Source organism: Rhipicephalus microplus, chromosome 3 (assembly GCF_043290135.1).
Source record: "Rhipicephalus microplus isolate Deutch F79 chromosome 3, USDA_Rmic, whole genome shotgun sequence".
In the NCBI taxonomy this organism is placed as follows: Eukaryota; Metazoa; Arthropoda; class Arachnida; order Ixodida; family Ixodidae; genus Rhipicephalus; species Rhipicephalus microplus.
This window is the reverse complement of record NC_134702.1, coordinates 45,990,948-46,003,755: the sequence shown is the minus strand read 5'-3', so window position 1 is coordinate 46,003,755 and position 12,808 is coordinate 45,990,948. Positions and strand designations below refer to the sequence as shown.

At 47.6% G+C, this 12,808-nt stretch overlaps 1 protein-coding gene across 1 annotated transcript; it reads right to left on the bottom strand.

Annotated features, from left to right (window-relative positions):
- Positions 1-4,904: 4,904 nt before the first annotated feature.
- LOC119160060 (diamine acetyltransferase 1) lies at positions 4,905-7,233 on the bottom strand. Its single transcript, XM_037412804.2, has one exon. The coding sequence runs from the start codon at positions 6,804-6,806 to the stop codon at positions 6,312-6,314; it is 495 nt and encodes a 164-aa protein (XP_037268701.2). The 5' UTR covers positions 6,807-7,233; the 3' UTR covers positions 4,905-6,311.
- Positions 7,234-12,808: the final 5,575 nt, after the last annotated feature.

The following is a 12,808-nucleotide window of genomic DNA, read 5'->3' as shown; positions in this document are numbered from 1 at the left end:
CCCTTCTGGCCCGGCCGGCAACGGTACATTCGCACGTGATGCAAAAGAGGCGCGAAACGTATCGCCGCGCCGACGGTGAACGGCCGTTTGCTCGAATGTTTCTATATATCACTTTAATTCGTCTCCGCATACCGGCCACTCCGTCTTTATTGCCTAGGCGACTCTTTCTTGGGCAGACTCTATTGAATGTGTGAATAAGGGGTTTGTTTGCTGTTTGGTGGAGGTGACTGTACGTCTGTTCGTTCTGGTGTTTCTTTATCACTTGCTTCTGTTTGCAGGCGTGCTTGCTTGTTTCTGTCTGTTAGTGCATGTCTGTTTGTTTACCAGAATGTCTGTCTGTCTGTCTGTCTGTCTGTCTGTCTGTCTGTCCGTCTGTCCGTCTGTCCGTCTGCCCGTCTGCCCGTCTGCCCGTCTGTCTGTCTGTCTGTCTGTCTGTCTGTCTGTCTGTCTGTCTGTCTGTCTGTCTGTCTGTTTTGCTTGCTTGCTTGCTTGCTTGCTTGTTGAACACAACGCAGCAGCAGCACGAGTTTGCCCGAGTGAATGTAATTGCTCTTTCGTCACGGGGTATGACGACGTCACAAATTTAAGAAGGAAACAATAAGAAAAATATAATAGGAGTGTCAGACAGCGATGCTGAAATAATACACGTGTAATAAGAGCAGAGCAATATGGAACAGCAAGAGTGAAATCATTAAAAGGAAGCAGGACGGATATCTGAAAGGATATAGTTCCTTGATGTACGCGCAATGCCAGATTACCACAGTTTGGTTATGCCGTTTAATAATAAAAAAGCCATGCTTTTTCCTTCTTTGTAGAACGAAACTTATTCTGACGATAATATCGTTTACTCTAGTAAGGGGCTATGTATTTCCACCTTGCTAGGAAGCGCAGCCACTATTACACTGAACACACAACACAAGCGCTTAACTTCAACTAACCGTTTATTGCAGACGTCAGAGTTTATAAAGGGGGTAAAAAAAGAAAAAGAATAATAAAAGGTAGACAACAAAAAGCACACGTGCCAATTCCGTACATTACTATCCGTTATTGTCTATCACACCATCTAAAAAACATAGTTCTTTGCGCGTGAGCGAGATAGAGGGTGCACTAACACTCTCAAAATCATCGCGTGTCATTTCCGCCACTTCTACTATCAAACGGGTTAATAAATCTCTGTCCCGATATAACACGCACGTGTTATCGAAATAAGGCACACAAACGCACTACTTACAGTGGATCGCCAAGTGACCATCAGAACCCTTCTGCACTTTATTGTGGTGCTCTTTTAGCCTCTCATTAATGCATCTTTCAGTTGTTCCCACATAAACAAGACCACATGACAGGGGCACTCTGTAAACAACCAACTGTGCACCCTCAACATATTTATTGCGATGCTTAATTTGGCATCCTTTCTTTTGTTTTGAAACAGGACAAGTTTGTGACATATTCTGGACAGTTTTTCAGGAGCAGACATGACCACTTTAAATTAATGACCCATTTCACACCAAGAATTCTGAGCAGATTGTGAATTTTTTGGTATCGAATGCCAAAACTGTCGTTAAGGCGTTGTCCATAGATGTGAAAGATTTGTACTATTCTTTACCTCATAAAATGCTTCTAGATTGTGTCGAACAGTGCATACTTGAGCATGGTGCAGTGACCTTTCAGACCACTTGTGGTACGTCAGTGAGAGGTTTTCTGGATTTACTGGCTTTGTACTTAACGCCCACATTCGTTAATTGAAATGGGAACACCTACATCCAAAAACAGGGTATTTGTGTTGGTTCGGCTATTGCACCCGTCCTTAGTGATATTTTTATGGCCCACTTAGATCGAATAATTGATGAGAGGTTGTCGGGAACTAAGGTTTTAAAGATCTTCAGGTTTGTGGATGATTATTTAGTTTTTATGAAGTGTGGTACCAAAGAGTTTCAAAGTGTTGCTGTTTTGACAGATGGAGTATTTGAGACAGTTTGTCAGCCTCTGAAACTAACACATGAAGTGCCCTATGGTGAAACGCTCAGATTCCTAGATCTTTTGTTGCAATTTCAGGATTACCGCGTTTGTTGGCTTTATGAGCCCAGGAGCAAAAGGCCATTGTTGCCTTCCTCTTCTGCCCATACCAAAGTAGTGAAGAGGGCTGTTGCACGAATGTGCCTTTTTAATTCGTTGAAGAAGTCCTGTTTTCACCTCATCAAGAAGAGCTTTGAGCAACAGGTTTTGCGACTGAAGGCAGCAGGTTACCCGCAACGAATGGTTATAAGCGTCGCTGAATCGCTACATATATAGGGACCTAAAGAAACAAAATAGGCAGCGTATTAACACTTCCCTGCAGCAGCGTAAAACGGCTGTTGTCCTCTATATCCATAGCGTGGCACACAATCTTAAAAAGATTGGTAATAAGGTGGGCGTCCGAGTGGTCATGTCTGCTCCTGAAGAACTGTCCAGCATATGTCACAAAACTTGTCCTGTTTCAAAAGAAAAGAAAGGATGCCAAATTAAGCATCGCATTAAATATGTTGAGTGTGCACAGTCGGTTGTTTACACAGTGCCCTTGTCATGTGGTCTTGTTCATGTGAGAACAACTGAAAGATGCATTAATGAGAGGCTAAAAGAGCACCACAATAAAGTGCAGAAGGGTTCTGGTGGTCACTTGGCGATCCACTGTAAGGAGTGCGGTTGTGTGCCTTATTTCGATAACACGTGCGTGTTATATCAGGACACAGATTTATTAACCCGTTTGATAGTAGAAGCGGCGGAAATGACACGCGATGATCTTGAGTGTGTTAGTGCACCCTCTATCTCGCTCACGCGCAAAGAACTATGTTTTTTAGATGGTGTGATGGACAATAACGGATAGTAATGTACGGAACTGGCACGTGTGCTTTTTGTTGTCTACTTTTTATTATTCTTTTTCTCTTTTCACCCCCTTTATAAACTCTGACGTTTGCAATAAACTGTTAGTTGAAGTTAAGCGTTTGTGTTGTGTGTTCTGTGTAATAGTGGCTGCGCTTCCTAGCAAGATGGATCCTTACCAACTGGCCCGATACAATTGTTTTTTATGAAATTTCTCTACTTGTTTACTCTGTAAAGCGAGGTGGCCTGCGACGTCTCTGCGCGGTGGTATTTTCAAAGGATATACGGGAGGGCTGTTTTTCCCTGAAAAGCTCTATATACGTGAAGGGATTCAAATCCAGGCGCAAGGCGCCGGAATCCGGAGCCCTATGAATGAATGCGCGCCGCGCGTCGCAAGCTATCCAGCTTCCGAGAAGAAGGAAGCGAAATGCATAGTCATCTTACCCTGAGGATAAGCGAACTGAGGTTTCCATTCGGTGTGCATTGCTTCTTTTTCCAATCGGTTCTGCAGCGCATTCATTGAGCAGCTGCTTGTTGCGAGACGTTGACATTGCGACAGACTTATTCCACACGTGCCAGCGAGAGACTTCCTTGAAGACTTTGAGAGCAAATGCAAAGCGCATCGCCGCTTTGCATTTTCGCGCTTCCGCGGGGGTCCGCTCTTTAGCCGCCGAATCCGAGCGGGTCTACGCGCGTTTCGATAAAAGCGCTAACCTAAGCCACATATGCGTCCGTTTGTGCATTCGGGCGCGCATGAGGGCGTGCGCGCACAAACCATTCCACTTGCGCAATGTGGCACACGCTTGCTCGCTGGATTTCGTGCCGACCGGTTGGGGCCCCACGATCTCCGACCACAGCGCAGCTCTGGCCGAATGGCTCGCCCTACGCCATCTCCTGACACCGACAAGAGCTCTCGCCGAGTGGTGCCCCGTCCTCAAACTCCTGCGACCGTGTCCATCTTTCTTATCTTCTTACTTCTGGATGTCGCTGTCCCTGCGCTTCGCTCTCTCCTTCCCCCTCTCTCTATCTCTATACCTTTTAATCCTTCCTTACCCCCATTCCTTGTGAGCTACTGTTGAGGTGTCCTCCCCCTGAGAGACAGTTACGGGGCTCACTTTTCTTTTCTTTTCATTTAAGAATCACTTACTTGCACCACTCGGCAACAAAAGCTTGTAAACTAATAAGTCTAAGAAAAGTTTGAATTTTGCAGTAATTTGTCACTGTATTCGGTCGAACTGCACAGTAAGTGTTGTTAGCGGGTTGCAGAGAAGGTCACGGAAATTCAAATTTGCGACTGTCTGCCGATGCAGCGAGAATGTGCAACTTGTTCTTGCGTCTCGTGGTCTCCAAACTTTTCACAGTTACCGTACGTGCGTACGTACAGGGCTGGTTAAAAGTTCCCAGGCCACTATCCCATGTATTCCTATGGCAGCGTTGCCTGGGAACTTTAGACCTCTCCTCTCCCCCTCCTCGCGCGCCTGCGATTCTATCCTACGATACTAAGTGCCACCATGAAATACGTAGTATACCATTCCGTTTCTTCCGTGTCATTATACGATGGCCGCCACCCATGTCGGGAACCCTTACGTATTTTGAAATGGCCAATGAAAAGCACTCGTCGTTGACTGACAGGTAGAATTGATTAGTCTGGAAAGGCCAACATAGAATACGTATTCCGAAGTGCGGTAAAAGCGCGCACACAGGGGGGTGGTAGAGCATTATCAAAGCTGCATATTGGCATCTGGAGGAATAGCTCAAGACGATGGGCCTTTTTCCTGTTTTTGTTTGTTTGTTTCTGGGGTCAGGAGCCGGGGGCGACTTTCATCTACTGTTTTAATTATAGTCGGTAAAACACGATAAACTAGGCCGTCTTCAAAGCTGGCTATCGGAAAATAATGATATCGTTATATACAACTAACAAATCTTCCCAAGAGACATAAAGAATAGAAATCACCATACACAAATTACCACTTCTCGATTAAACGCAACATAGCAAATTTGACAAGGTTTGTGCTTGACAAAGATTAACACGGTCATTACACGAGCACTTTTAGATCATGACGAATCAAGTTTATTTTTCTTCAGTACATAAAGGAGAGCCGCCTATAAGTAAGCTGCTAAACTAGGCAGCTTGAACTGGCGGCTACTTCCACCATAGGCAATTTCAATTGGTAGCTGGCACAAATGTTTAGACAAATATGTTCGTCGATTTAGAGTACAATATACTCTATTATTGGAGAGAAAAAAGCTGTCCCAGTACAAATCAGGCTGCAATTGAAGTGCCAATGAAGTAGAAAGCTGCCCCAGATGTGGTCGTACAATTACATAAAAAAGCTGAATAAATGTTTCGCAGGAGCTTCATCATCATCATCATCATCATCATCCTGACTACGTCCACTGCAGGACAAAGGCCTCTCCCATGTTCCGCCAGTTAACCCGGTCCTGTGCTTGCTGCTGTCAATTTATACCCGCAAACTTCTTAATCTCATCTGCCCGCCTAACCTTCTGTCTCCCCCTAACCCGCTTGCCTTCTCTGGGAATCCAGTTAGTTACCCTTAACGACCAGCGGTTATCCTGTCTACGCGCTACATGCCCGGCCCATGTCCATTTCTTCTTCTTGATTTTGCAGGAGCTTATTGCGATGTTAATACATAGACACAAATACAAATATTACATGCAACGCAGAGTGGCTATTCGTCCCGCTCCTCGAGGGACTGTCACATCGAGGGCCATTGTCCCACGCCCCACAAGAGATATGAACGTCTTCAAAAATGCTCCACATTCATACTTGCTTTATAGGTCAGCCATGCCTTAGCTTCAACGGCATCGCATCGTTCTTTTTTTAGTTATCATGTGTTAGCAGCAAGCACTCCCAGCTTTGAAGAAATGTCAACCACGCGCGCGGCTCGCGGTGGAAACTAAGGCTTAGTTCTGTCTTGCGAATCAGTAGGGGGATTCTATGCTGACAATACTAGCCCTGTTTCGAGTTGGAGGTACATTATAACTTGATTCTAAAGGCAGAAAACAGGGGTGACGTGTCGACACTAACTGTTCTATATGACAGCGGTTTACAAGAATATGCACTTGAACTTAAACCTAAATCAGTCTCATTTTTCCTGACCATTAGATAAACAAATAATCTTGCTGTGTTACCCCACTCCTGTCATTTAATTTAGCGTGTCCCGCATTTACCTGGTAGGAATGTGGTCACCCTAACGCTATGTGGGATGCCTATGTTAACATGAAAGATACAAACTATATTGCACATGTCATCGTTCAAAATATGTATAGAAAACGTTCCTAAAGACCACTCGGCCAATATATCGAGTATTAACAATAAACTACTTGCCTATAAAGCACGATGTCTCAAGAACGCAATATAAAAACAGCAACAAGAAAGGCTCCGACAAAGGAATACTTTCCAACACAGACCGCACCATATAACTGCGGTATTCTCACAGAAATGGGGCGCCGGACGAAGCGGAGAACCTGAAGTGCTGGCAACCTCGCGAACGCGTGATGTTGGTGGCGCCCCGCTTGGCGTAGAACTCCAGCGACGGCACGTTCCAGTCGAGCACCTCGAAGTTGAGCACTTCGCACGAGTTCCGGACACCGTGTTGCGCGACCGAACTCCACAGGGCCAGGCCGACGCCCCGACCTCGGTACGCGGGCTGCACGTAGAGGTCTTCCATGTACGCCACGCGCTCCAGGGTCAGTGGATCAAAAATGAAGAAGTACAGAACGAAACCGATGACGCGTCCACCGTCATCAGCCGTCGCTACGTTCGCGCAAGCCCAGCGCGCTTTGTCGTCGGAGAAGAGGTGGTCTTCGAGGTCGTCGACAGTCGCCTGGACTTGATCCAGCATTCGCTCGTAGTCGGCCAACTCTCGAATCAGGCCCATTATGGCGCCACAGTCGTCGCGTACGGCGGATCTCACCTTGAACGACATTTTCGCCGTCGACGTCGACCACGTTTTCGGCTACGGAGTCGGCAATTCTGTTGCTTTTGTTATAGATGTATGCTGTATGCGGCAACTTTGGTACGCAGTGCCGCCCTTACTTGAACTGGTGCGTCCTCTCGTATGACAGACGGCGAGATTTGTTTTGTGAAGTCCTGTGAAAAGCTTCGACGAATATGTTTCACGTTATAGTGCGCTCTTGAGGACCTCTTTTCTAGCAGTCGCTGATTCTCAACAGCCACGGAACTGGGGAAGGAGAAAGCCGACTTCTCGATAAGACCGGCTGCAGTGAGGAAGCCGGCGAAGGGATTGCGAAAATAGATAACGTTAAAAGCGCTTATCTTCCACAGCGGGAGCTATCTTTAACACGGTTATCGGTACAAAGGGATCACTTGCAGAAGCTACTAGCTCGTGCTACGTTCATATATATGAAAGCCCATCCTCCAAGGAAAAAAAAAAAAGATATGGTAGTTTGACTTGCTCATCTGAGCCTATAGACGTGCAACCAATACAACTCCTTTTAAAGAGACACATGAACTCTTTTATGGGGAGTCGTGGAACGCTCGTCTCTCCGAAAGAAAGTTCGGAGTGTGTAATCATCTCCAAAGAGAGTTAGTGTGTTTCTTTATATGAAGTGAGCTTATATTCGGCAAGTCAGATAGTACTCACAAGTAAAATAACTCTTTTTTTCTCTCAGATTGTAGACGTCAACGAAAGTTGCGCACACTTAAGTGAAAGAGCAACCGTGAAATGTGATATTGAAGTCAATAAAGACTTTGGAAAAACGATTACACCGTCTCTCACTGAAGGGAACCATGTGGGGATGTGAAGCAGTGCTGGTGTTCGCCAGTGTTTCCATTTGTTATTCCATTTGTATGTTTTCATGTACTTTTCATTTGTGTGTGGAGTTGTGTATATGTTGTGAATACTTTATGTAGCCACCCTCCCATTTGTGTGTGTTACCGCGTGGGTGTTGCAAAGTGAACACCCAGCGTTGCTTAGGAACGTGCAACGGTGTGAGCTGTAGCGGAGAGACAAACGGGAGAGGAGAAACGAAGCGGAGGCATTGCTCTGCAACTTCCTCGCGATCGTGCGAGGAGAAGGCCCTCGACGATCGCAGGGCTGGGTAGTATCGAAAATACATGTATCTGAGATACTATCTTTGATACTTCTTGGTTATCTTGTATTTGTATCACAATATGTCTCGCAAAACTGGTATCTGTATCTGTATTTCTGTTACATTGAACACTGTATCGTGTCTATTAAAAAAAAAAACAAGATACTGCAATCGCAAAGCCACCATGCGAAACGTTATTCGCAGACCAATCTCCGCCTCCTAGACTGGTACTGGTGCCGCTATGCTCATGAATTAAACTAGGGTCAGTGGCATAATTTCATCCTTTTGGTCGACTCTCACAGTGAGAACAGACGATAAGGTATGCACGTCCCTTTTGGTGGAGCAGAGCAACATGACAGAGCTCACGCAGTTCTCCAGAAAAATACGTTCGCGTGATTGCCCGTTCATCTTTTGTTTTCTCTTTTTTTTTCTTTTTTAGTTGTGTCAAAGTCATGACACTACCCATTATCCACTTGCAAGCGCCGCTTGCCCCAATGCGCGTGTGACTGAACACACAATTTCTGATGCCACTCTTTATATAGCGTGCACCCATTTAGCACCACCGGTACTGATTTTGTATCTATTATAACAAGTGATTATCTGTCATTGTATATCTTGGCGTGTTGTTTTCTTCCTACGGTTTCTATACAAAGAACTCCTGAAGTTATAATATGATTGTCAGCACAAGTGCTTTCTCAGTTGTCCTCTTACATCCCATACATTACATAATGCTCAAAACGCGTTTTTTTTTTGGTCTCGTGAATGCATTATGCCTTTTATAAATTGCAGCTTAAACAAGCTCTTTGTTTTATCCTTACCTTTAATTGTCTGATTTATTTTTGGTATCATTTACACCTTTATATTGAGTGTGTATATGTATTGAGTCAGTATATAGATAATAATGATTTGAGACTGCAAATAAGAAGAATAATAAAATTAATAGCAGCTGTATGCCCTCTACGTAGGCCTGTATTCCCAATGTTCCACAAAAATGTCGCTACGAGCATTGCTGCTGCTGTACACCTGTGATTTGGCATTGCGAAACGATCTTTTATGGACAAGCTGAAACTACACACCGGTATTTGCGCCATCATGCGAAGGCTTCTTATTGAAGCCCGTACGATCAGACCACAATACGTGAGCTGGTTGGCAAGCTCAGCAGAAATTACTAGCAAGAACCGCTGTCAGCGAAGTGTCTACAGAGCTGTTCTGTCAGCCAGCTAAAACAAACCCTATAGCAAGTTCTTCAAAAGTGAACTTAATTTCCTTTGGAACAAGACTTTTGAGCCTACCAGCGGACATTAATTTAAAATAAAATTGGGCACAATTCCGAAATTTTCAAGCCATCGTTTTTGTGCATACTCGTTCGCTACTAGATTGCTGGGGCCTATAACAAGACTTTTGCGAATGTATTAAAGTATCTCAAGATACATTTGGCACGTATCGTATCGGATACAATTTCTGTGTTAGTATCTTGTATCTGTATCTCCAATAGTTTTTTCCTGATTATCTTGTATTGTATCGCGATACAATTTTAAAGTATCTTTGCCCAGACGTGGGTGACTACCCGCTCCGCCACTGCGCGTGCCCCTCTCCGCCATAAGCTCCGCCATAAGCTGCTTCGCATCAAAAAACAAAAAAGTGTGGTCTTTGAAAATCCAGATAAGTAAAGGAGAATCACCACAGGGATGGAATATATGTTGACTTCTTCAATATGTTAGCTATGACTAACAGCTACTGGGTGCACTGTATAAGGTTTCACAGCATAGAGGAGCTGCTTTAAGCTCAAGATTTCGGACAACAGTTGAAGGACATCGTAGCAATGTTGGAATGTGGAGATAAAACGTATTTGTACGTACGTTATCATGGGACAGCAGTAAGCTTTTCAAGTCATTCATTACAAATGTTCGATGACTTAGAGTACGATGTACTCTACGAATGGAGAGCAATATAAGTTTGTGTTGGTTGGTTGCGAAACTTTATTGTGGTGCTGCAAGGCGCGCGTCAGCGCGAAGCGGGAGACTCCCACCTCGGGACCGTTAGGCCAAGCCTATCGGCCGCTCCGCGGGCCTGCTGGACGGCCCAAAGTTGGTCGGCCAGGAGGGAGCTGCGTAGGGCCGCCTGCGTAGGGCGTCCCTGTTTTCCGCAACCCCGTTGGCCCCGAGTCGTTGCCCGGAACCGGCGCGGTCGATTAGCGCGCACGTGGCCTCGTGGGCAGACTCTTTGAGGTTGGGGGGAGCGCCTTGGACCTGTCCAACATGTGCAGGAAACCAGATCAGTACGTGGTGCTCGATACCATCGCGGCCACCACTCTGGAGCACGCACGGGGTTTTCTTGGAGACGACACCGCGCTCGAAAACACGAATAGCTGACCTAGAGTCACTATATATGACCTCCTTTTCACCTTCCAGGATGGCCAGGGCGATGGCCACTTGCTCGGCAATCGTCGGGTCGTCAGTGTGAACCGATGCGCAGTTGGTGATTTGTTGTTTGGAGTCGACGACGACTGCGGAGAAGGCGCGGCTCCCGCGGTACGCTGCCGCGTCGACAAAGCTGACGCCGCGCTCCTCACTGTGAATCTGCTTGAGAAGAGTGGCAGATCTTGCCCGTCGCCTACCACGATTGTGCTTGGTATAGACATTCCTCGGTATTGGTGCCACGGTGATGAGGTCGCGAATCTCACGGGGCACCTGTCTCATCTTCTCGTCCACTTCAGCCGGAGAGTGACCGAGCTCTCGGAGTATATGTCTGCCAGTCTGGGAGCTCGAAAGGCGCGCGACCTGGGCCCGCTCCGGCGCTTCGGCAATCTCCTTCAACGTATTGTGTACTCCGAGCTGGAGCAGGCGCTCGGTGCGCGTCCTGATCGGAATACCGAGGGCCCGCTTGGTAATCTTTCTGAGCAAGACGTTGATCTTGTCACGCTCGGCACGCTGCCAATTGTGCATGACCGCGACATATGAAAAGTGGCAGAGCACAAAGGCATTGACCAGGCGGATTTGGTTGTCTTCCTTGAGGCCTTGGTAGCGGTTGGTCGCCCGCCGAACCAGCCGAACCGCGTTATCCGTCTTGGCGGTGAGCTTGAGTATAGTCTTGCCGTTGGAACCATTGGACTCGATGGTCATGCCTAGGACCCGAATGGAGTCGACTCTGGGTGGTGGTGGTGGTAGTGATTAGAATGAAGAGGAAAAAGGCACCTAATTTCTGTCTGCCTTCAGGCGACACGGCGCAGTGCCTTATAGGGGTGGGGGGAAGGAGGGATAAAAAGAATAGAAGGAAAGTAGAAGCAGAAGAAGACAGCCAACGAGAGGAAAAAGAAGGAGATAGGAAAGTGGGGATCCGGTCGAAGCAGTCCAAGGGCGGGGTGCCACAATGCGAGAGCTACACGGCGTCAGGAGACCGCGGAGGGCGAACCAGTCGGCGGGAGCTACGCTGAAGTCGGAGATCGCGAGGGCACAACCGTCCAGCTTGAAATCCTGCGAGCGAATCAGGGTATTGGGTACTCTGGGTATTGCACTGCCATCTCCGGTGTAGAGCTTCATATCACTCTTCGAGATCGGCTGCCAGTTTTCGGGCGTGGGCCCTCGCCTAGTGGGTTGGTAGAGGAGGAGCTCGGACTTGCTTGGGGAACACCTCAGTCCTGTGGGATAGAGGTAATCTTCCGTGGTGTCTATGGCCTCCTGCAGGGAGCGCTCGACTTGCCCGTCGCTGCCACCTGTGCACCAAATGGTAATATCGTCCGCGTAAATTGTATGGTTAATGCCTTCGATACGTGAGAGCCTCTTGGACAACCCGACCATGACAAGGTCTAACAGGGTGGGCGATATCACTGACCCTTGTGGCATGCCGCGCGCTCCCAGCTTGATCTCCTCGGAGACAAGGTCTCCCACACTGAGGGTGGCTCTCCTACGGGTCAAGAACGATTTGACATATTTGTAGAATCTGACTCCAAGGCCGAGCTCGCAATCGACCACAATACGAAAGAGAGTAACATTGTCGAAGGCTTTTTCTAAGTCGAGGCCGAGAATGGCCCGCATGTCTCGAGTGTTGCAGTCGATGACTTGGTGCTTGAGCAGCTTCATAGCGTCTTGCGTCGAAAGCCTGGCCCGAAAACCAATCATAGTGTGAGCCCATTGTCTTCCAGGTACCGAGTCAACCTATTGAGTACCACATGCTCGGCTACCTTGCCCACGCAGGATGTGAGCGAAATGGGGCGCATATTGTCCAAGTTGGGTGGCCTCCCCGGCTTGGGAATGAGCACGATGCTTGCGACCTTCCACGGGTCGGGGACCTCACCACTCTTCCATGCCTCGTTGATGACTTCGATTAGGTAGTCCATTGACCGGTCGTCTAGGTTGCGCAGGGTCTTATTAGTTATGCAGTCAGGGCCCACGGCAGACCTTCCATTGAGCCCGTTGTTACGAGCCGCGTCGGTGGCCGCAGCGGACCCAGTAGGTAACATGGAGCTGGGTGGTGGTCGTCATTCCGCAGGCCACGTGGTCGTTCAGAACTCTCGAGAGCTGAGGCAGAGGGACAGGCGTAAAGGAAAACTTAACAAGACGTTTATTTGCAACATGTTGGACAGTAACGTCCGAACGACGACTCTTCTCGCGACACTCTCCTGTTTTCCTCTGGCGGGCTGCTCTCCTGCCTCGCCGTACAGTTCCGTAGATATAGGCGGAATGTCTCTCCGGGGAACCAATTACTCATGGAGAGCACAACACAAGTGTCCCTTCACACACGTGGCAGATGCACGTGGCACACGCGCGGGGACTAGGAAGCGACCACGCAGGAGAAATTCACGGCAGTCCCTCCTGTAGCACACAACCGGCCTTCCGCACATTCCAGAGGGGCCCGCCCGTAGCCACTGCCCCGCAGG

Coding starts and splice junctions, on each gene's coding strand:
- LOC119160060 (XM_037412804.2), bottom strand. CDS start 6,806: ATGTCGTTCAAGGTGAGATCCGCCGTACGCGACGACTGTGGCGCCATA.